General features: G+C 58.1%; 1 protein-coding gene across 12 annotated transcripts in view; it reads left to right on the top strand.

The window, feature by feature from the left end:
* Positions 1-24,231, top strand: part of ST3GAL4 (ST3 beta-galactoside alpha-2,3-sialyltransferase 4) — a 74,177-nt gene that overhangs the window by 28,236 nt on the left and 21,710 nt on the right. For 6 of the 12 annotated variants that reach the window (XM_073807997.1, XM_033861819.2, XM_033861818.2 and 3 more), the window contains exons 4-5: positions 451-564; positions 2,853-2,963. In XM_073807997.1, the coding sequence (XP_073664098.1) occupies positions 451-564; positions 2,853-2,963 (225 nt within the window). Of the gene's footprint in view, positions 1-450; positions 565-2,852; positions 2,964-4,822; positions 5,314-11,824; positions 12,790-19,172; positions 19,835-24,231 lie in introns of those variants that run through there. The other 6 variants (XM_019941644.3, XM_033861821.2, XM_033861823.2 and 3 more) reach the window with 6 other exon arrangements.

Here is a 24,231-nt window from a genome sequence, read left to right as displayed (position 1 = left end):
TCCCCACCCTGGTGTGTAGCGGACTTCCTCTGCAGAAGAAACTCCCAGCCTGACTCTCTGCCCGTGGTCCTGAATAAAGTGGGACAGGGCCCGCCCGTGGGACGCTTTTCCCGAGTCCTGTGGGCAGTGGAAGGGGCGGCTGCAGACCAGGCCTGTGAGGCCAGAGCAGAGCACGTGCACAGTGCCGGCCAGGAACCGCCTGAAGAGATGGCCCTGTCTGAGTTGCCGTGACCCCTGTGGGGATGGCTGTAGTGGGAGAGGGGAAATCCCTTCCGGACCCCCAAGAGTAGCTTCCCGGAACAGGACAGCCTGAGTGTCGGTCCCCCGAGCATAGTGGCCCTTTCAGACTTGGCTGTCCTTCCTGGGGAGGCCTGAGAGCCTACCTGGCCCACTGTGGGGTGTCTCTCAGGGAAAATGGTCTGTGAACCCCCTCTCTCCCCTTCCTTCCAGTGGGTGTACAATATTCTCGACAGGAAGGCTGAAGCCGACCGGATTGTTTTTGAGAATCCAGACCCCTCTGATGGCTTTGTCCTCATCCCCGACCTCAAGTGGAACCAGCAGCAGGTAAGGGATTTCGTGCTGGGCCTCTCTGGCCTCTGAGTGCCCTGCTCCAGGCCGCTGGGCCTCCTTAATCCTGCCCTTCCTCCTCATGTTGCTCGCTCTCTCTAAGCAGATTATAATTAACCAAAGGGGAGGCCTGAGTTCTCTGCAGTGGGAGCACCTAAAACAAATGTTTACACTTTAATGGGCCAGTTAAAGCCTCTTTCTGGCTCACCTCCCACCCTGGGGGTGAGGATGGGGCAGTGTTTGCATCCATGACCTCGCGGGCTGTTCCTTTACCAGCCAAGCTGGGGAGCTGCACCCTCACTTCCAGGAGCACCTGGAGCCCTGAGGTGGACGGTTCACCCTCTCCCCGTGCCCTGGATACCGGCAGATCCAGGCAGGCCCATGGTCTGCAATACTGGCCGGCAGAAAGTAGGGTGACCGACCCGAGGAGTCCCCTGCACTACCCAAGCCACAGAGGAGGCCTCCGGTGGCCCAGGGCCACCCCCCTCCTCCAAGCCTCTCAGCTCTGCTGCCTGGCCCCCTAGCGGCCCCTGCCCTGACCTTCTTGAGAGCAGCTTTCCCGGGAGCCGTCTTCACTCACACCGCCACTCCTGTCCTCTGCAGCCTCTGGCCGCCTTCTCTCCTCCTTCCTCACCTCACTGTGAGGCCCATCACCGGTATCTCTGGGCCGGGGCCCTTCGGCTGCCTGCAGGAAATGCAGGGTCACGTCTGATCCCAAAGAATGGGTTTGTTTTCCTTCCCTCGCCCATCCCGTGAGCTGATACCCGGCACAGCCTTCATGCTTCACTCGATGCCAGTGGAGCAGAGAGGTGTGATTTCATGTCATGTTTGGGATTCATCAGCAGATACCATCTAAAATAAATGCTACTATTATTTGGAAGTCCTGTGACAGTGACACGTGGAACAGCTGAAGACACCCACAGACATGCACACACACTCCAGGTTCAAGCAGTTTTATTTCCTACTTCTCCTTGGGCCCCTAGCTAGTGCGAGAGTCCTGGACACAGGCCATGAGAAGGAAGAGCCCAGAAGGGACTTGTAGGCAAAACGGAGGCCTGGGTGGGCACAGCTTAGCCATCTGCCGGGGGGTTCCCACTGGGCTCATCTGTAGCAGGTCTGGGGCAGAAAGCCTGGATTCTTAGGGCCCTTCAGGAGAAGAATGTGTATGGCATGGAGAGACTGTTGGCATGAAGAGGCACAGTTGGACATCCCGCACCATATGGAAAATGTCATTCTAAGTTTTTAAGTTGGGGCCCTTGGGGATTTGGTTGGGTGACTCATGGTCCCCAGATTATCTTATTGAGGAATCTCGCAGCTCAGATTGCAGGGCTGAGGGCTGCTGGGTTCTCTCCATGCCTTGGCCCTTGGAGCCCTGGTGTCTGGGGCTTGCCTTGCACGAGGATGTGAAACTGGCCAAGGCCAGGGTTTGGGTAAGCAGAGACGTCTGGGAGGGTTTTCTGGGCAAGAGGAAGAGTCCGTTTGCTCTTCTCTGGCTCAAGACCTTGTTGGCCTTGGGTCTCAGGACTGTTGTGAACTCCAGGTCCTCAGCAAGGCAGCGTTCAGGACGGATGGCAGGAAGGGCCGTCTGTGAGCCCTGTGAGATAGGGGAAGGGAGGAGAGGGTGAAGCCGTGGTGGAGCTCACTGCCCCGCTGGCCTGAGGCTCCCTTCCCCCCGCCACATGCCTGTTCACTTCCTCGCCTGCCTCTGATTCCAGGCACATGGAGTTGTTTACTCTCCCACTTAGATGCCCTAGACTTTCTTGCCTCTGAGCCTTTGCTTTCCTCTACCTCAGTGCCCTTTCTCCAAACCCTACCTCTTCATCAAGACCCGGATGCCCTGCCTTCTCTTCTAGGAAGCCTCTCGGGATCACCCTAGCTAGTCTGTCCTTCTTCCTCCTGCACTCGTATCACCTTATGTCTTACAGCAGTTACTTCTGTACATGCGATTAGACCATAAGAGTTGTGCTTGGCATTTTCTTGAACCTCCTTCCCGCCGCTCATTCCCCATCAGCTGTGAGTATGTAAATACTCTCATATGGTATTTTTTAGCAGGAAGAATAAACAGAAGCTCTGTCCCTTAGACTGTCCCACTCACCCTGGCCACGAGGACGCCCACGTTGCCTGGGGATTGGTCCCGCCACGGGGTCCCTGGGATTGGCTGTGGCTGACACTGCAGGCCTTGGGGTGTGGGTGCTTCCTGGTTTCTGGGCGGAATTCCGGGATTGGCAGCCTCCCCGGCCCTGTCCCCTGCTGAGCCCGGTTTACCCCTGCCTGTCTCCGCACAGCTCGATGACCTGTATCTGATTGCCATCTGCCATCGCCGGGACATCAAGTCGCTTCGGGACCTCACCCCAGAGCACCTGCCGCTGCTCAGGAACATCCTCCAGGAGGGGCAGGTGAGCGGCCGGGGCCGGATCTATGCCGGAGCCCCGGGGAGTTACACTCCAGTTCCATTGCGTCCTGGGCCCCTTTCCTCACCCCTTCCAGAAGGCTGTCTCGTGAAAAGGGCTCCTCTCTGAATGCCCGTGCAGCGGCCCATGAAGGCTTTTAGGGGGCCTCACGAGGCCCCTGTTCCTGGTCCTGCCCTGCCCTCTAGCTCTACTCTTAGCCCCCTTGCCTCACCCGACACGGGCTTCCTCAGCTCGGGTTCCCGCTTTTGCTCCCTGCCTGTGTCCTGCAGGTCACGTCTGGGATGCCCTCCCATCCCGGGGTTACCGCCCCTCTCACGACAGCCACATCATGCCAGACGTGTTTCTCGGGTAGATGGTGCACGACCTGACGTGTGTCTGTGTCCCCTCATCTACCCTGAGGGAAGAGACTGAATCCTCTAGCACCTGGCATTCTGGGATACTTTCTCTCTGGGAGATTTGCTGAATCCAGTGAAATGCCAGGGTTGCTAAAAGGAGCCCTGGGGGCGAGGGGAGATGGGGGAAGAGAGTCTCGAGTCTTGGGTCCTGGTCCTGGTTCTGACACTTTGACCTTAGCCCACTGGATGACCTCAGGCAGGTCACTTCACTTCTCTGGGCCTCGGTGTCTGGAGGGGGTCCTTCTTCCTTCTGATTCCATTATTCTGTGGGCTTGGTCTCAGCCTGAGACATTAGAAGATGCGGCCTCCATGGCAGGCCTGCTGTCACCAGGGTGCCCAGCGGGGAAGAGGCTCCCCCCCCAGGTCAGGTTCAACAAGAGCTGCTGAGGCTCTGCCGCAGACCTGAAGGAGGGGCTGTGCTTGGGGCCACTCTCCCTTCACCTGCGGCCCCTCCCTGTCCTGTGCCGACTGCCTTCTGCCCCGCATGCCCACGTCACCATCCCCCTGGCTGCCTTTCTCTTTTCCCAGTAACTCGTTTCTCTGCTGAAACAGCCTCTGGATGCAGAGCCCCTGGGAGATGCTGGGCCAGCACTTGTGCCTGCCCTGGCAGTTCCGGCAGCACCTCCCAGGAAGCCCTTTGGGTGCCCTGGTCCTGGTGTCACCCTGCTGCCGAGATCCCTGGGGGAGCGCCAAATGCAGAATAGAATACAATTCCAGGATGTATTCTGAGCACGCTGAGGCCCTGTCTTTTTCTCTTCACCCCTGCGGCCTCAGGGATTTGCCTACAGTGGAAATTAAGTCTCCTCTTAATTCCAAGCCTCGGAGGCTCCTGAAGGGGGTGTGGTAGAAAAAGCTCTACCCCTGAGCAAGGTTGGGGCAGGCAAAGGGAGCCGGGGCCGAAGGTGATGCTTTCCTCTTCCACCAGGAGTCCTGCAAGAATTTGATGATCCGATTATGACTCCCTGGTCTGTCCAGGGCAGCCCTGCTCGCGTCCCCTCCCCTGTCCTTTCTCTGCCACCAAGCCTTAGCTCTGCCGCAGCCCAGCTCCACTCTGTTCTATGCTGAAAGGGAAAACAAGGCCTCTTCCCACCTACTTGATGATACAAGTCTGGTAAATCATCCAGGGCAGGATAGTCCCCACAGTCTTGGAAACCTGGGCCTGTCCTTAGCACCGAGACTTCCTAGAGGCCCAGTGGCAACTGTGAGGAAGCAGGTGTTTTACCAGGTTGGAGGGGGGAAGCCGGATCGAGGCCACCGTCCCCATCCTTGGGAGAAAGAGCCTCCGCTTTGCTGCTGTCACCTGCACTTGCTGACTCCCAAGAATGGAAGACAGGGATCCGAAGCCAACAGCGGGTGGAGAGGCTGGTCGGGGCCGTGGGCAGGAGGGGGTTCTGGCGCCGGTGTGTGGGCAGCAGGATGAGCCTCCCCGACCCTCCCCTTTCTTGCCAGGAAGCCATCCTGCAGCGCTACCAGGTGGCGGGAGACCGCCTTCGCGTGTACCTGCACTACCTGCCCTCCTACTACCACCTGCACGTGCACTTCACTGCCCTGGGCTTCGAGGCCCCTGGTGCAGGCGTGGAGCGGGCCCACCTGCTGGCCGAGGTGATCGAGAACCTGGAGCAGGACCCCGAGCACTACGGCCGCCGCACCCTCACCTTTGCCCTCAGAGCTGATGACCCCCTCCTCGCACTCTTGCAGGAGGCCCAGAGAAGCTGAGTCGGAGAAGAGCACTGATGTGTACGGGGCAGGGGGGTCGGTGGGGTGGTGGGAAGGGCAGCCGGATTTTAGCACCAAGTGAATTTTTTTTTTTTTAATATATTTTCTACTGGTTTCTTTCCAGCATGAGAATAAACTATCGGTCTCATTCGGTGTGGACCCACGGTGTGGCCTGCTGGGGAAGCGGAGTGGGCAGAACCTAGGGGGAAGGTCTTAAGAAGGGGGTGAGTGTCTGGGGGTCAGCCCCAGCTGGCCCGGAGGGCTTGGGGCTTTCTGTAGGCCCCCGTGCACCCGTCCTGGCTGTCTTCACATCCGGAATCCAGCTGAGCCTCCCTCTGCTTTCACTCCTTCCTGCTCTGCCACCACGGGGCGCTCTGCCTTCTTCCCACTTACTGTATCTCCACCTGTCTGGTGGGCGTAATCGATAGAGTCTTTCTGACAGTACTTCCTCTTTCTCTCCCCAGCACTGAGGTCACACTTCCCATGTGTGAGCCAATCCTGTTGATACACTGTTGTTGACAAGGATGGAGCATGGCCGCTCCTGGAAGTGGGAGGGCCTTAATAAGAGTCAGATGTTGCAAAGCCCAAGAAGCCTGCCTTTGCCGTGGCTTCTTGGTCAGGGAGTCCGTGGCCTTGAGTTTGTTATCTGGGCAGGAAGATACAACAATTCGCAGGGAGCAGCCAGAAGACCAAATACAAACAGTGTCTCAACAGGGCAAAGTGACACGGTTGCAGTGGGGTCTGAAAGCCCTGAGGTTCTTGGATGCAAGGTATGACCAGCATCACAGAATAGAATGTCCATAGAGTCGCGAGGCCAGGAAGGGACTTCAGTGTCCAAGGCTGTGGCCTGTAGGAAGCCACCAAGGGCTCATCTGGGAAGGTGACATCTACCACTGCTCCAGCAGAACCAGGGACTCGGGTGCAGACATTGACGGCATGCAGTTAAACACAGGAGGCTCTCTTCCCAGCCCAGCGGACATATGTATCACACTGCTGGAGAGGGGCTGGCGTTTGCTCCTTAGCATGGGGCTGTGGGTTACTGGGTCTCGTTTCCTCAGGACACACTCTCAGGGGAGACAGGATGTGTGTCCCGCAAAGTGAAAGGAGGAGGAAAGCTGAAGCAGACGAGGGGGTAGCTCTTATTCTGCATCCCCTGGACTGAGAGCCAGGAGACTGGAGTCAGAGCCGAGCGCCACTCATTTGTTCCTTGCGTGTTTATTTAACACATACTACAGGCCAAGCGCTGCCCTAGATAGTGGTAAATGGTCTCTTCCTGGTGTCCACCCGAGGCGTCCTGAGCCTATTTCTTTGTCAAGGGGAACGGGGATGAGGATCCACTACGGAGTGATGTGCTGGGTGATCGTAAACCAACAGGGCAAAGTGACATGGTTGTGGTGGAGTCCAAAGCTTTGACTCGCTGATGGACTCAAGCCAGACAGTGTCCTAAGCGCTGGGGATACAGAGATGACTAAAAAGAAGCTCCCGGCCTCCGGGCTAGTGGGCGGACAGACGGTCCTCAGCCCGAGGGATGCAGAATGAGAACCACCCCCTCCTCTGCCTTGGCTTTCCTCCTGCCTTCCCTTAGCAGAACCCAGCATCCCGCCGCCCCGGAGAGAGCGTCCTGAGCAAGACGAGCAGCGCCAGCCCCCTCTGGCAACGTGGACGTCCTTGTGTGTTTAGCCGCGTGCCCTCGGTGTGCGCGCCTGTGTCCCTGCTCTCCTGGAGGTAGATGTCACCTTCCCAGATAAGTCCTGGAGGGCTCCCCACCAGCCACCAGGCCCCAGTTCTTGGCCGACTTTCTTCCCAGCGTGGTTGGGGAGGGAGGGGAGCAACTGGAGACAGGACTGCTGTTCCTCGGCTCCTCTCTGTTTGCCCAGAGGTTTCCTCATAGAGCAGAATTGCTGAGTGTTCTGTCAGCATTCCTTCAGGACACTGAGAAAAACATTTCAGGAGGAGTTGGGCAGTTAGCTCCACATTGCCTGACTCTGTTGGATACAGATCCTCAAATGGAGAAACAAATCAAGAAACGATTACGTACAAAGTAATATTTGAAAATGTTTCTCTTGTAATGCTTCTATTCCAAAATAGTTTAATGTATCTATTTTATTTCTGAATAGGCTGACGTGGGTCTGCTAACTCTGCCTTCTCAGAAAGGACTAAATCTTTATTCCAGACCCGTATATTGAACCCTAAAGTGGTCTTTCTTTTGTAAGAAGATGCTGATAATTAACAGTAGTTGTTTTTTAAAAATCCTCACTTAGCAAAATAAATGTTGGCAGCCCTGTGTTCGCTCCATATTCTTACTGAAATTACACTGGATTCCAAAGTCTCTATAAACTTGAAGTTACCAAGTTTTAACCACTTAAAAAATAAGCATGGACTACAGTGTTTCAGTTCAATCAACAAGGTTTTGAATATCGACCCTACTTTTTGTTTTTAGACAAGAATATGGAGCTAGAGCTCTCCTGGAGTTTACAATTTTGTGAGCCACGTAGACGTAATTACACAGTGACTCCATGGACATGAGTGCTTTGAGAAGACCCGGGGTGGGGCTGTGGCGGCTTATGCCGAGAGAAGCCAGACTTCCGGGCTGAAGCCTGAGAGCCGCGTGGCCAGCACAAGCCGAGGCCAGCAGGCAGGGAGACAGTGGCTCAGCGCGGCCGGGACCTAGAACTTGGCTTCTAGCATGGGGCACACACGTCCGGTAGTACCCTGACCAGTTTCTCCTTCAGGATCATGAGGAAGAAATGAAAGTCAAGGCGAAGGGGAAATTGCTTAGTGTTTGGAACCGCCTCCTTTGAGAGCCAGCATGGTCTGGTGACTCTGGCATAGAACCTGCACCATAACCAGACATGATCTCGGGCAAGTTATGTAACTGTCTGTAAGCTAGGAGTGATAGCGGTGCCTACCCCGAGGGGCTTTGTGAGGATTAAGTAAGAGGATTTTGTGGACATGGTAAGACCTATAAATGTTACCTGCCATTTTTCTACCGCGAGAAGGGCCTAAAGGACGCAGCCAGTATATTGGGGTTAGATATTAAAAAGGACTTCCGGATTAGAAGGCAGTGAATCCTCAATTATGCACTGAAGTCATGGTAACCAAGAGACTTGAAGGCAAAAAGCAAGCCATAAACGCTCTGTGGTTAATTGATCATGGCCCCAAAGGAGACAAGGGCTGTGTGCAGTGGCTTCTCAAGGATCCTGTCCAGCCGACAGGTTCCTGGAGTGCATTTTAGCCTTCGCCTTACGGCAGGTTTCTAAGACTACAATAGTGATGTCCGCTGCTATTGAGAACCCTGGGAACAGCTCAGCTCCAGCGTCCAGCCATATAAATCTGATAAAAATAGGAGCTGAAACACCATCCCGGAGTTGCTATTTTTAAAAGCGTCTGAGATGCTGGATTGGGTTTATTTCTTCCTCAAACGGCATCTTGCTGTTCCCTCCTCCTGGTCGGCAGGATGCTAACGTGGCACATGTGAAGGACAGGAGCCAAAAGCCTGTGAGACACATGTGTCGAGGGCGCCACGCCTCCTACACACACCCCTGCCTGCCCGGGGGTGGGCCACAAGTCCAGGGCCTCCCAGCTCCAGATGCACCTGCCCCTCCCTCGCCCTTTGCTCCTCTGTCTCCTCCCTCTACTCCCTAGAGAGAGAGAGACACCCTAGAGAGAGAGAAGCCCCCTGGTCGCCCTAGCAGAGTGTTGTCCGCCACCTCCTCCACAGCAGAGACAGAACCAGAGAGGTAAAGGGGGCGCTGAGGAGGTGGGAATGGAGGCAGCATGGCTTGGAAGGGGACCAGGACCCAGACCACTGACCCTCAGGGTGTCTTGATACGCCCTTGGCACAGCTGGTCTCCGACAGGAACAGTTTTAGGAGCCAAAGCCCCGCTTGTCCCACCACACTGCCTCTTGCTAAGCAAATCCCAGTGCCTTGTAGATGGGCAAGGGGGGCAGTGGAGCCGGGAGGGGCTCCAGGTGAAAAGTACCAGAATCCTTTCCTCCTGCCCCACAGATGATGTGGGTTCTAGGCAGCCAGCTAAGCATCTGGCTGTGCCATTAAGAAACTGGGGGAAAAGATTCTAAGCACAGGGCTTCCCTGGTGGCGCAGTGGTTGAGAGCCCGCCTGCCGATGCAGAGGACGCGGGTTCGTTCCCTGGGGTCCGGGAAGATCCCACGTGCCGCGGAGCGGCTGGGCCCGTGAGCCATGGCCGCTGAGCCTGTGCGTCCGGAGCCTGTGCTCTGGAACAGGAGAGGCCACAGCAGTGAGGCCCGCGTACCGCAAAAAAAAAAAAAAAAAAAAATTCTAAGCACATTGTGGCCTAAGGGGAGGAGTCAGGATCTCAGTTAGCTTCTGGGCACCCAGTAACCAGGTCTGGGATAAGCTGGGGGAGGGGGAAGGGAGGAGATCTGAATACAGCTTACTGGTTCCGTGTGCATAATAAAAGCACGTACTTATACAGCACCTTATACTGCCAGAGCAAATGTGTATCCATTTGAACTTACATCCCTTTGAATAAGCACAGTTATTTCCATTTTTTTCTAGTAAGAAAATTAAAGCTACTTAGTGACCGAGGCAGAGTTGGAAATCAGGTCTCCAGGAGCAAAATTTGGCCCTTCAGTTCTGTTTTCCCACAGAGTGAAGTTTACATGGCTCATAACAAGAACTGCCAACCGTGTTTAGATCTAGTTCATTAAGGAGTTTGCAAAGTTTAGGAGCTGGGCTGATTCTCAGGTCAGCTCTGCCACACTCACCTAGTCGCTTTGGGTGATTGCTTACTCTCTGTGGGCCACTTTTCCCACCCACGTACCAGGGAGGCTATTTCCTCTTCCTCTAACCTTGACCCAGGCAGAGACTTTAGTCACTGTGCCAGACCTGGAGCTGATACACAATAAACATTTGTTGGATGAATGCTTGATTGACAAAGCCAAAGGCACTATTCAAGCATAATTTAGACACTGGGGAAATGTAGGAAAAACCTCTGCCCACGCAAGGTGGGACTTAGGATGGAGAGTCACCTGTGGAAGCACTTGAAGCCCTCTATCTTCACCCTGCCTTCTCCACTTTGCTTACGCAGCGTAGAGCTTCCTCTGTTATATGTTCTTAGCAGATAAACCCTCCAGTTTCAGCTGAAGTGAGCCTGAGCTGGCATTTCCGTGAACCCTCTTTGTCAGTTACGCACACCTTACACTTGGTCACATCCTGTCCTAACTTATTTTTTGTTTTTAACATCTTTATTGGAGTATAATAGCGTTACAATGGTGTGTTAGTTTCTGCTTTATAACAGTGAATCAGTTACACATATACATATGTCCCCATACCTCTTCCCTCTTGTATCTCCCTCCCTCCCACCCTCCCTATCCCACCCTTCTAGGTGGTCACAAAGCACCGAGTTGGTCTCCCTGTGCTATGCGGTTGCTTCCCACTAGCTATCTATTTTACGTTTGGTAGTGTATATACGTCCATGCCACTCTCTCACTTTGTCACAGCTTACCCTTCCCCCTCCCCGTATCCTCAAGTCCCTTCTCTAGTAGGTCTGCATCTTTATTCCCGTCTTGCCCCTAGGTTCTTCATGACCACTTTTTTTTTTTTTTTTAGATTCCATATATATGTGTTAGCATACAGTATTTGTTTTTCTCTTTCTGACTTACTCCACTCTGTATGACAGTCTCTAGGTCCATCCACCTCACTACAGATAACTCAGTTTTGTTCCTTTTTTTTTTTTTTTTTTTTTTGCGGTACACGGGCCTCTCACTGTTGTGGCCTCTCCCGTTGCGGAGCACAGGCTCCGGACGCGCAGGCTCAGCGGCCATGGCTCACGGGCCCAGCTGCTCCGCGGTACGTGGGATCTTCCCGGACAGGGGCACGAGCCCGTGTCCCCTGCATCGGCAGGCGGACTCTCAACCACTGCACCACCAGGGAAGCCCAGTTCTGTTTCTTTTTATGGCTGAGTAATATTCCATTGTATATATGTGCCACATCTTCTCTATCCATTCATCCGCTGATGGACACTTCGGTTGCTTCCATGTCCTGGCTATTGTAAATAGAGCTGCAATGAACATTGTGGTACATGACTCTTTTTGAATTATGGTTTTCTCAGGGTATATGCCCAGCAGTGGGATTGCTGGGTCGTATGGTAGTTCTATTTTTAGTTTTCTAAGGAACATCCATACTGTTCTCCATAGTGGCTGTATCCATTTACATTCCCACCAACAGTGCAAGAGGGTTCCCTTTTCTCCACACCCTCTCCAGCATTTATTGTTTGTAGATTTTTTGATGATGGCCATTCTGACTGGTGTGAGATGATATCTCATTGTAGTTTTCATTTACATTTCTCTAATGATTAATGATGTTGAGCATTCTTTCATGTGTTTGTTGGCAGTCTGTATATCTTTGGAGAAATGTCTATTTAGGTCTTCTGCCCATTTTTGGATTGGGTTGTTTGTTTTTTTGTTATTGAGCTGCATGAGCTGCTTGTAAATTTTGGAGATTAATCCTTTGTCAGTTGCTTCATTTGCAAATATTTTCTCCCATTCTGAGGGTTGTCTTTTCATCTTGTTTATGGTTTCCTTTGCTGTGCAAAAGCTTTTATGTCCTAATTTATTTTTGAGTGGGAGTCCACTGTGAGCCTTCTTTCTAGTAAGCTTCCGGGGGGGGGGGGGGGCGGGCCGTGTCTTACGTTTTTCCTTGGAGCCCTGGAGCCCCCAGCATCAGGCTGTTCACACTAAGCGCTCAGTAAATGCTGTGCACCTATGAAGGAGTGTCTGGGGGGATGGGGATTGTCCTGCGGGTGACTTTTGGACTATTCTTCGGCCTGAGTAGTTCCCAGGTTTGATTGGGGTGGGTGGCCCCAGGAACCAGGGTAAGGGCCTGATGGGGTTTCCCCTGGAGACAGGATGTTTGGCGCCTTCAGTAAGGAACAGCAACTGAGAAGCTTTCTCAGGGCCAAAGAGAGGGTGTGCAAAGAGGCTGCAGAGGGAGCAGTTTGGGGGTGGCAGGTCGAGACTAGGGCAGAGGGAGGGTCCAGGTCTCCGTCCAGGGCACCTGGCCACCGTGCATGGGGAGTGCAGGTGGCCCTCCCTCTTCTGTGCCTCACTTTCCCGAGCGAGGGAAGGACACGGTTCATCGCGTGGGAGAGCGGAGAACCCTTTGTTGGGTCTCATTGTTTCCAGGAGGGTGTGCAGAGGCTGCGTTGGGCATATCCATCCTGGTGCCACTCACAGGCTGCGCCCGCCAGAACTCAACCCTCACCCCACCAGCCTCCTCTCCCGCCCCTCCGCGCCTGCCCGGTCGGTCGACCCCTCCGCGCCCCTCGCTCCTGGCCCCGCCGCCTGCCCTCTCCGCCGGCCTCCGCGGCTCCCGGACCATCGCGAGCCCCCGGCATCGGCCCCGCCCGCAAGCAGCATCTCCCGAGTCGAGTCCTTCCTCCTCCCCCACCCCGCCCTTCCTCCTCCTGCCCGCCCGCTCCCCAGTCGGCTCCCCGGCCGTGTGCGCAAGCGTGTCCGGCCCCTTCCCCGCCCCCCGCCTGTGCCCGGCCCCCGCCTCCCAGCAGGCGGACTTACCCGCTCGCAGGCCGGCCCCGAGCCCAGGACAGGGACCGGGCCGAGCGGAGCCGCCGCGCCAGTGCCGCGCCTCCAGCCCGTGCGCCTAGCGGATCGGAGCTGCGCGCGGAACTGTCCTGCCTCGCCCCGCGCCACCCGCGAGGGTGAGTACGCGGCGGCCGGTCCCCGTGGGGCCCGCGAGGGAGGGTGGGGAGCGCCTCCGGGTCCCGGCTGCCCGGTTGCCCGGTTCCCCGCCCGGCGCCGCGGCCGGGGAGGTGGTCGGGCCGGGCACGTGGGCGCCGCGCGGGGCCGGGGCCGGGTGGGGAGGCCACAGCCCTGGGATCCCTTGCCCTGGACCAGTTTTTCGCGGGAAGCCGATTCTTTCTGCTCCTTGGGAGTGAGCAAACGGGACGGTCCTCTTCTCTGGAAAGTTTCTAGCCCCCACCCCTGCGCATCCTCTGAGCCGACTTCTGGCCACAACTGCCCCACCGAGTCCAGGAGATCCTGGGCTGGCTTGCCTGCAAGTGGCAGGCTCTGCTGGGTCTGGCTGTGTGCAGGAGACCCAAGGTCACCAAGCAGAGCCCAAAGGTGGGGCTGCTAGCTGCAGGCTGGCTGTGCCCAATACACCAGTCCCCGTTGCGGGGCTCTTTGGGCCTAGGCCACTGGGCCACAGAGCTGCCTGGTTGGTGGGCAGTGGGATGGGATGGGGTTGGGGTGAAGGTGGAGTCCAGCTGGGGGCAGAATCGCTGGGCTCAGCCATCTGTGCTGGGTGCCCCCCTGGGGCCCCTGCTGGCTGGGACCTCCCAGGCAGCCCAGAGCTGCCAACATGTCTGCCAGCACTGCCCCCTCCATTCTCAGTCCTGGGGGAGGCTCCTTCTGGGCCCAGGAGGCCTGACCTACTGCTGCCACTTCCTCCGTCTGTCCCGCAGACTGGGTCCCGAGTGCTGGGGTTGGGGGCTCCTGCCAGAGGACTGGGGCTACAGGCACCGTCCGGGTGCTCAGCTGTGCCCATGTGACCTCATGCCCACCCACAGGCTGGCACCCCCATGCGCTTCTCACAGAAGCCTGTGCTTTCCACCGCTGCGGGGAGGCACAGTGTGGAAGCCAAGTTCAGGCAGACTTATTCTTTGCGGAACCTTGGGAACGGGCCTGGTACAGCTAGGGTGTCACCAGAGGCACAAACCAATACCGCGCTCTCCTGAGCCTTGCTGTGCCACGGGGGGGGGGGGCAGGGAGGGGGGATCATAAAGGCGTTGGGCACTGTGGAAGGTGCCTGCACAGAGGCGGAGGTATGTGAGTGTTTGCTATTAGCAGCGGTTCTCCCGCACTCTCCAAAGTTCTCCACACTCACCAAAGCTGCCCCATAATTCTAGAGGGGGTGCCTGGGAGGCGCCAGCTGTTTGGGGCCTAGAAATGAACTTCTGGGGCTTTTTCTCTTTGCCGGGAGCTCATCTGTGAATAACCCCTGCCCGAGCCGAGGTGGCCCAGGTCCCTCTAGCCTGTTCCTGGCTCTGCTTGTGTCTCCCCTGCACGTGCTCTTCGTGCCTCCATCCCTCAGCATCCATGTGTTGGGCGGGAGATCTTAGTCTGTCCCCTGAGCCCCGGGTCTCCCTCCCAGCAGCTGAGGGAGAGCCAGGAGTCGGGGGCTTTCCCCCAGAGTCCGGGTGGTCAGGGGTTAGGAGGGGAGGGTAGACGGGAGGTGGAGTTAGGAAAGTAGCGCGGGAGCCTCTTGCTTGGACTGTGGGTGGAGAGGCATCTGTGGCTTGGGAGTGGGCTGTGCTCAGAGCCACAGGCCCCTGGCCCGTGCGTAGTGGAGGCCCAGGCCAAGGAAGCCCTCGGCGTCTTCTGGGCCGCCTTCCCTTCCCTCCCTCACCCCTTCCCTACCCAGAGCAGTGACTCAGTCCCCACTCCTCAGAAACAGACTCGCTCAGCCTCTCCACCCTGCCAGCCCTCTTAGATCTCTGGGATCCAGTTTTCTGGAGAGAACCGAGAATCTGCTCCTTTCAGAATTATATAACAAATCCTGGAAAGAGGCCCCCCTACCCTTCACCAACTGGAGCAGAGAGGCCAGTCCCCCCTTCCTGTGCCCCAGCTTAACCTGTGACCATCTGTGGTTTACCCCTACTGGCCTGGTATCTGCCCTGCACTGGGTGCCCGCCCAGACCCTACCTGGGTATGTTCTCTGGGCGAATTCTTCCTCTCAGAGCAGCTCAAAGGTTTGCCCCCGCCGTCGTGGGGAAGGGATCCCTCCATCTCAGAATGACACAAAGGGGTCCCAGCTCATGGTGGGGTGGGAACCTCCAGCCTCCTGAAAGGGACCCTTCAGATCAATGTCCCAGAGGGTCCCAGAGTCTGAGAGCCAGACCTACAGATTGTGCCCAAGGCATCCACCACAAGCCAGCTGAGTCCCCAGGCCCTGGGAGTTGGACCCTCGGTGCCAGAGAGCAGGGCAGTCAGGTGGGGGGACACCCAGAAAACGTGCAGGGCCTGCCTCCCCCTCCTGACTCCTCAGTTGCCCTGGGGTTACACACTTCCCTGCAGAAACGAGCTGACTTCTCATGCCTCTCGACCTCAGGTCCCCCTTCGTTCTCGACTCTTGGCCTTGACCTGAAACCTTTGGTTTCCTTGAGGAAATGACTAGGGCAGGCAGGTTTGGGTGCCTCTAGTCATTAATTCCCCTCTCTCGTTTGTCACCCCTTCCCAGAGGTGCTCAGCACTTCTACACGAGTGTTCTGAGTGCCCCTGGAGGGGCTGCGGCCACCCCTGGCCTCACGTTCACCCCTGACCTGTATCACATTCCTAGTGTGTGTGTGTGTGTGTGTGAATGTGAGTGTGAGTGACGCTCTTTATTCTACGGATGGAGGAAGTGGTCAAATGTAGCTGCAAGTGGGAGCAGCTGTGTGTGATGCGTGGGCCCCAGCCAGGTGCCACGGGCCTCCGACTGGTGCCCCTGAGGCTGGCACGGGGTGAACTCTGCCAGGGGCTGCACTGGGTTGATCGCTCTTCAGCGTGAGGAAGGCCATCCCAAGCTGCAGGTTTTACTTTAATCTTGGCCCCTTGCCTGGGACCGGGAGACCTCCAGCCGGATGACTGCCTTATCTCTGCCACCCCACACCCCGCCAAGCCATCCTGCAGAGAGATGATGTGAACGCTGTAGAATCTGAAGCCCTGGCCTCTGCCCTGAGCCCAGCAGGGAGGAGGGTGCCGCTGGGGCCGGGGGGTGGCCGGGGGGGTGGCCACCTGGGCCGCGGGGGTGAGGAAGGCCTGGCCGTAGGATGGCCCCTTCTTCCTGTCTGCAGCTTCACTTCAAAGCCCCAGTGTGTCAGGGGCCCCAGGATCTTGCTTTCCTGGGCAGGGTGGGGACCATGGTTGCTAGAAAGAGGGCACGGAGCAGTGTGCAGAGTGCTGGGCTCGCGCACTGTTGTTCTGCGTGGGTCCAAACCCTCCTCCGGGGTGCACGTTCTAGGGCCTGCGGTGATGCTCCTGTGTCCATGGTCTGCCCTGTGTCCTCTGCCCGTGCAGCCTCTGCAAATACCTGTCCTTATAATAGTAAAACGGGACTTAGTAAATAACAAAACTAGTTATGATTTATCTATCGAGCACTTATTAAAAGCCTGACCCAATAAACCTAAAAAAAAAAAAAGTGCTGTCCACTTATTTACGTCACTTCACGTAAGCACGACCTTTCATTAAGCCCATTTGTAACTGAAGCCATGGAGGCTCTGGAAGATTAACCCATTCGGCCAAGGTCACACGACTCCTAAGCAGCTGAGCCGGGACTCCTAGCTAGGCCTGTTTCCAAAACCTGCACTTTTCAGCCCAGTTCGCTACTGCCCTGCAACTCTGCAAGCTCATCTTCCCCTGCCCTGTGACCCATGAAGAGGGCGAGGCTCAGAGGTGTGACAGGGTTTGCTCAAGGCCACCGGGTGTGGGTGACGAGAACACAGCCCTCCTGATTCGCAGCCCAGGGCTCTGTGCAGCCCTGAAGCCCACGTCTGGCCCTGCCGGTCCTGCCTCCCCATCCCCTGCCTCTCTCAGCTGGGCAGGGCTGGGCTCTCCTTCCTCCCTCCCCTCTGCGGCCCCTCCCAGCCCCTGCCGGCCCCCACCTCTCCCCCTTTCCCTCCGGTAATTGCTTCCATCTGGCCTGCCCATCGGCTCCTATTCCTTGGAAATGCGGCTCCCCCGCTGCCGCCCACAAGGCTGCAAGGCCTCATCCGGCAACCACGGCGACACGTGGGGAAGGGGAGGGGTCCTCCGGGGGTCTGAGCGCGGGGACCCGGACGAGGTGGCTGCTCCTGGCATCTGGCATCCCCAGATTCCTGCCAGGCCACAGTACCTTTTGCTCTGGGGCTCTCCTGGACCCTGGCCTGGCCTGGCTCGAGGCCAGAGAGGCTCCTCAAAGACCTGCTTCCCCTCTGCTCCTCAGAGGTCACTCAGGTCAGGAGGAGGGAGGCCTGGTTGGAAGGGATGGCAGGACAGAAGTGGGGGCCAGCAGGGGCCCACCCTGGCAACCCACCGCTTGAAGGTCACGGGAGGGGAGCAAAGCAGGGGACGGGCGGTGCCAGAGACCCAGGGACCTGGGAACTCTGGGCAGGTGAGAAGGGAGACGGCTCATTTCCTTTGGTTCCGAGCAATTGGAACTCAGAACCAGCAAAACTCGAGATGAAGCTTCATATTTTGTCGTGATCAAAAGTAAAACTTGCACGTTTAACGGTGTGTTCAGTGCTCTGTGGACTCCCTTGCCTAGGCTGGGTGGGGAGGACCCAGGGTCTTCAGTGTGGCCATCTGGAGCTCTCAGGAGCAGGCCTCTGCCTGTGTAGGGGGCAAGTGCCCTGCGGCGGAAGATGTTCAAGCTTGGACCCGTGACCTTGGCAGGGACGGTCCAGAGGAGATGCAGGCATTGGAGGGGCATGTGTGTGGTGTGAAGTGGGCTTGAAAACTCTCAAGGCGTTTTCCTCCCTGACTCTTTAGGGTTTTCACGTAAGCTCCAGGAGCCTGTCATCTCATTGCCGTGTCCTTCATGCCTGGAATGATGTCTAACAAATACTAAGTGCTACAGTGTCTTCACTGTGTCCCTGCTTTGCTTCCCCCTTTTCTTGGGGTGAAGGGCGAAGAGTTTCCCTTTTGACAGCTGAGCTGTTTGGAGCCTGGCCTGGCAGCCTTTTCAGACACAGGAGAGGCAGGCAGGAGCCCTGGGGGTGGGGTGGGCAGGAGTCTGCCCACCGGGAGGGCATCCTCCCACTCCCCCATGCCAGGGGCAGCTGGTCACATTCCTGCCCCCATCCCCTCCTCAGCCATGCTTTTGGGTCCTTGCACAGACTGGTCCTAACCTCCCCTCCTGCCCAATGTCAGCTCTCCCCTTATCCGGGTCCACGAAAAGCTCCCCAGGGGTGGAACCCTCTGGGGTGTCAGCTCAGGAGTGAGGGCTCAAGAGGCGGGTTCGCCCCCATTCTTGCTTCACCCCAAACGACTCCACTCTTATTCCTTCTACATATTGGGTTTCCACATAAAATCTCATTTGAAAGTGGGAGAGAGGGTGTCTCGGCTTAAAACCCTTTTTATTTGAAAACCTCCGTTGGGCGCCGGTCAGACTGTTCTACTTCCCCAGCCGCGTGTTCTCAGCTCCCCACCTCTGCTCCCACTGTCCCCTGACGGTGGCTTGGGCGCTGTTGGCAGTCCCCTTCCTAGATTGCATCCGACTCGAGCCTGTTCTGAGGCTCCCCTGACGGCCGGGCACCCTTGTCACTTACCCCACCCTCCCACATGTCCCAGCCTGTGACATCAGGGGACCCTACCACCCGTGAGCTCAGACGGGTGGGGGAGGGCAGGGCTGCACAGCCTTGGGCCTGACACAGAGCCTCGGTTTCTCACTTCTGAACCAGAGTGCGTTTCAGATCATGTCCCAGCACCTGGGGCCTGGCTCTGTAAGTGCTGGCTGGTGGGTTTTCTGTGATTCAGGGTGCGGCCCAAAGACTGCAGAGTGCCTTCCTTCGGGGCCAGGAAGCCAGGCAGGTGGCCTTTGTCTTCTCTGTCCGCCCCCAGCTGTGTGACCTCAGGCAGGTCTGGGACTTTGGTTCTCCATCAGCCCATCCGATAACTGGGCTAATAGCGTCTGCCGCAGCGCAGCTCATGGGATGGATCTCAGAGCACAGATGATAGACACTGGCGAGCTCGGGAGGCCTCAGAGGTCCTGGCTGATGTTAGACTGTCGGGTAGGACCCGTGACCGTCTGACTCCCCATCGTGTCCCCAGCACCCGGCACCGCACTGGCACGTGGTAGCCTCTCGGTAACTCTTTCTTTTTGCAAAGGTGGGAGCTGAGACTCAGAAAAGTAACTTACTGTTCAAGGTCTCAGAGCGACTTTTCCCCCAGACAGGGGCTGCCTCTCCTGTGCTCCATCCCACCCCTGTCTCTCCTTTCTCCAAGGTCCTGGTTTGCCCTCTGGTTCCAATGATCCAGGATTGTTGAGGCTGAAACCCCTGGGGCGTGGCCGATGGTGGGACTGGGTGGGCTGGGACCAGTGCTCTGGAAACGCCCCCGCCCTGTGCTGCTTCTCCTGGACCCGCCTGTCCGGCTGAGAGGGTGTGCAAGCATCCTTGCAGGAGGTGTGGGCCCTTCTCTCCACACGCCCCCTTCTCCTCTTGTCCCCTCTTTGGTCCTTTTCCTCTTTCTCCTCTTTTTCCGACCCGCCTGCCTTCCTTCCCTTCTCCTTCAGATTTCTCTCAGCTCCTCCCCCAGCCATCCCTCTTCCTTTGTGTCTGCCTCCTCTTCTTTCCCTTGTGCCTCTGCCCCCGCCTCACCCAGGCCCCGGCATCCTTGCTGTCCTGCCTGATGTGGCAGCTGGACTTCGGGTGGGTGCCCTGCAGCCGTGGAGGTTCAGGAGCGCCTCCTCTTGTTGGCGGCCCCAGCATCTTCGAGCGGGACGCTCGTGCAGCAGTCGGGGTGGGTGAAGGGACAGGGCCTGGCCCGGGTGCGGATGCTCTGATCTTAAGCTCAGCTTCCTGGGCCCTCACCTCCCTTCTTGGACATCTTCCTGGGCCGGAAGGCAGGATCTCATCCCGGAGCCAGAGGGCCTCCACAGAAGAGCTGGCTGGTGGAGCTTCTCTGGCTTCTGACCTCTGCCCTCCACCCTCCTCTCTCCAGAGGTACCTGCTGGGATGGAGGAGGCTGATCAGAGCAGGGAGGAGATTTCTGCTCAGATGCCTCCAGGTGAGCGCACACAGCGTGTGTGTGTGTGTGTGTGTGTGTGTGTGTGTGTGTGTGTGTGTGTGTGTGTGTGTGTGTGTGTGTGTGTGTGTGTGTGTGTGTGTGCGCGCGCGCGTGTGTGTGTGTGTGTGCGCGCGGGAGAGTACGTACACGGGTTGTGTGGCAGAGAGAACATGGGCCTGCATCCGCGTGTGGACAAGAAGGGGTCCACTGGTGTGGGTCTGGGCCCCCCTCCAGGCCGTCATTGTGCAGCCCTGCTCCTAGCCCAGAGCTCTCCTCTGGGCTTTGGGGCCCTGGCTCTGCACTGAGGCTTTCCTCTGTCTTGGGGGCCAGCTGCTCCCCTGTTGTGGTCCCACGTGGTGGTGGCTGGTCCGGGGCCACCCACTCAGCTGCCTGGGGGCCCTGGGGCCAGTGTGTTTTGCCCCCCGCCTCCCCCAATGGAGGCGTGGGGGGGCTTCCTGCCCGGTGCCTCACCCCTGCCGAGGCGGAGGGAATGGGGAACAGCTGCGCCGGCCGATCCCGGCTCCGTATGGATTTGGTTTGACAACAAAGCTCCCTCTGTGTGTTCTCAGGCCCCTTACATAACCGGGGCGGGGGAGGCAGGCAGGAGGAGCTGGAGATGGGGACAAGGTGACAGCAGGATGGGGCGGCTGGAAAGGGGGCAGGGGCCGGGAGGGGCGCGGAGGGGAGGGAGAGAGACGACCGTCGAGAAGGAGGGAGGGTGGGCAGCGGCAGGAGGAAGAGCCTTGGCTTGACCCCGCGGGCCTACTTCCCGCCTCCCAGGGGGGAGGAAGCTCCGTTTCCAGGTCCTCTGGCCTTGTCCTGTGGGTGCCTTGTCTTCCTTTCTGGAGCCCCGCCTGTCAGCCCTGGACCTGCAGAGGAGGGGCTGCTGGGCCTGAGAGTCCAGGAGTGAGGCCAGAGGAGAGTCTGGGGCTGAGCCTCAGAGGCGTCCTTACCCCACCCTGTAACCGAGCACATTCCCTAAAGATGGGAATCGGTCTCCCTGGTGCCTTGGGCTTCTCGTCCCTCCTCCTATAGCCCCGGACCTGGGCCGGAAGCCCCTCGTCCCTCCTATAGCCCCGGACCTGGGCCGGAAGCCCCTCGTCCCTCCTCCTATAGCCCCGGACCTGGGCCGGAAGCCCCTCCAGCTGTTCTCTTGATGGTGCTGCTGAGGGACGCTGACCCTGTCGGGTGGCCCCAGGCCTCCCAGCTCCTCACGCAGCCCCCCACCTGGGGCCTCCCCAGCTCCAGACCCTCGGCCACTTCAGAGACCCTGTGGCCCTGTCCCCTGCACACCACCCCCCTCAATAATCAGACACTCTCTTCTCACTGTCACTGTCCCCGCAGCTGTCCAAATAGAGTGAGAAGAAAATGTTCTCTTTCCGGAACAGCTGGACTGACAGGCCGGGAAGGCCAGGTGAACTGGCCAGGCTTGGGTGTGTTCCTGGGGGCAGGAGGGGCCCTGTCCCAGGACCCTGACCCTGACAGCTTCTAGGCAGGAGGAAGGGCTCGTGGAAGAGGCCAAGAGGATGGATGGGGACGCCTGTCTGGCCTCCCAGCTTCAGACGGGGCCAGGGCCCCGCGGTGGCGCAGTCTCCTGGGCCTTCTCAGGGTCTCCTCTGTGCCTCGGTTTCTCTGAGCCGGCTTCTGGCACCAGGCTTCCTCAGAAAGAGGAAGTGGTCTGGCCCTGAGGGTGGTGCTCATGCGCGGGCCGCAGCTCCTGCCCTTCCAGCCTGAGAACCACGACGGCTCCCAGAAGGGCAGAGGGGAGGAGCTGCTGGCAAAGCCCGGGGTTTTCCTGGGCGTGAGTGGCAGAGAGCCCAGGGTTCTGGCTCGTGGCTTGACCCCCGGCACCGCCCTCCGTGAGATCTAGGGTGCCCGCCCAGGGGCACCCTCTATGACCCTGGGCCAGCAGCTCTGGGGAGAGGCGGCGTGGGCACGGCCCAAACCTGCCGAGCAAGCCCGAGACTGGAATCCTCAGTCCCCAGGCCCAGACTGCCCCAGTCCTGCCCCCCTCCGCCTCCCCCAGGACTGGGAGCCAGGATGAGTCTGGAATTGCTAATGCCTCAGGGCCTGAGCCCCAAAGGGCTAGAATGGGGTGGGAGGTGGGCAGGGGAAGGCCTAGGGGTTTCCTGGACTTGGTAGCAGGAAGATGAAGATCAGGTGCAGGTGCAGAGAGGCTGGGACAGGCCAGGAGGATGGTGAGTGAACGCTCACTGGGGGGGTGCCCTGCCCCGGGGCAGCGGCCTCTGCCCCTTGCCTGACATTGCCTCCCCTGGCCCCGGGAACACGCTTACAAGGCCGAGTGTCCCCCCCTCTTTGCTTTCCTGCAGCCCCCTGCTCGACAACCCATCTTCCTGGGTACCTCTGAACACAGCTGGGGTGAGGCTCCCTTCCTGGGAGCTGGGCTTGGCCGCCCCAAGCCAGGAGCCCAGGGCTCCCCTTTTCTCAACTTTTGGAGATGACAAGATCCCCAGAGGACTGGCTCAGCCACTCCTGGCCCCTCTCAAATCTCAAGGTCCCTGGCTGACAACCCAAGGGACCTGCAACCTGACAAACAAACTTCGCTGGAGCCGGAGCTGAAGTTGAAGGAAGCCGGTGGGCAGTGCCCTTCTCGAAAGATGGGGGAAGACAGCGCCCTGGCAGAGGAGGCCCAGCAGGCCCCAGAAGCTGTCCGTTGTGGCGGGAAGTGGGGCCAGCAGGGAGGAGGAAGAAGGAGGAGAGAGGGGGGCGGGGGGGGGAGAGGGGGAGAGGTGTGTGTGTGTGTGTGTGTGTGTGTGTGTGTGTGTGTGTGAGTGTGTGTGTGAGTGTGTAGGGGTCATGTTTATTCTGGGCTGTGCTCCTGTGCTTGAACAGGGATTCGTGTGTTTGTGCTCAGAGGTGTGTTTGTAGGTTTTCAACACGGAGGGTCTCAGTGGACCAGAGTGGAGCTGGGCTGGGAAGGGGCTCAGAGTGTCCTCTGGGTGCCTCCCGGCTCTGTGCGTGCTCAGATCTGCCTCCCTGTTTCCCTACAGGGGCTGCGTGAGCCCCTGGCAGGGGAGGCTCTGGGTCATCCCTGATGACCTGGCAGCCCTCGTGCCAGCAGTCCCACCTGCTCTGCCCTGGCCCTGCCCCAGAGGGACCACTGGTCAGACTGGAAGGTCTGCACCTTCCCCAGCAACACCTAGAATGCTAGCCGCCCCTCCCCTTCCTCATTGGTAACCTTTACCTCCAGGAGAGTTGTATAAACAGCTGATTTGTGGAGACATCTTACTGATGTGAAACGATCTCAAAAGGGTCTCTCTTATCGGCTTCACTGTTCCCAGGAGACAGGCTGATGGAGGAAACGGAGGTCTTGTTTTCATTCTCCGCAGTTTCATTTCTCCTCCAGAAACCCCACCCCAGAGGCCGTGCTGCCCCGCCGCACTCCACCCTGCACGATCCTCCCCTTTTGCCCTAATCCCACCCTCAGCACCTCTGACCCCGGTGGGCTCCTGATAGAAGTTCAGGCGTGCACTGAACTTGGCCCTGTAGCGTCCCTGCTGGGGGACTTTGGGAGTACCAGCTCTGGAGAGGGGACACCGCTCTGCAAATGAGGCACTGCTCAGAGTGGAGCGGGTGCTGCCCCTGGAGCTGCCGGGGGAGGGGGACAGCTTGGCTCTGGCTGGAGGTCTGGGGCCACGCCCCGTGGGACTGGGCACTTTCTCTAGGAGGGGTTGTACCCAGAAAGGGAGAGCGGCTTGGCCACTGAGGACTCCAACGCCCCCTGAGCCTGGCCTGTACGTGGGATCCACGTTCAGTGCAGGCAGAGTCTGGGTGGCACTCCCCCGTCTGCCTGGGCAGCTGCGTGCGTGCCATGAGTGCAGTGGACCCAGCGGCTGGGAGGAGAGGTGAGTGCAGTCGTGGTTGTGGTGTCTGGTGGGAGCTCTGGACTGCTCCCCGTGCTGGGCTGGGGCAGACCTGGAGTGGAGAGGGGCTGCCACGCACTAGGGGGAGGCCCAGACCAGGAGTCACCTTCAGCTTCCAGGGGCCCAGTGCTTGCTCTGGGCTCAGCCGGTGCTAAGGCTGCGGGCTTTCAATCCTGGGATATGTTTTGAGGCTCCCACACCTCCCAGAACTTGTTCTTGCTACTCCCATTTTACAGATGGGAAAGCTGAGGCCCAAGAGATGCAGGAGCTTTTCTAGATCCACCCCAGACAGCTCCCCCCAATTCATGGGTGCCAGAGAGTGTAGGGCTTCTGAGCAGTTCAGACTGCTTGAATTCTTTATTTCTGGAGACCCCGGGACCCTTAATTTACCTCTGTGTGCCTGTTTGCTCATCTGTAAATGAGAATGAAAGAGGACTACCACACAGAGTGTTTTAAAAATTAAATAAGAGAAAAAAAATTAAATGAGGTTTTGCACAAGAGCTGCTGAACAGC

This window comes from Tursiops truncatus, chromosome 8 (genome assembly GCF_011762595.2).
Source record: "Tursiops truncatus isolate mTurTru1 chromosome 8, mTurTru1.mat.Y, whole genome shotgun sequence".
Classification (NCBI taxonomy): domain Eukaryota; kingdom Metazoa; phylum Chordata; class Mammalia; order Artiodactyla; family Delphinidae; genus Tursiops; species Tursiops truncatus.
The sequence above is the reverse complement of the archived record's forward strand: the minus strand, read 5'-3'. Positions and strand labels throughout refer to the sequence as shown.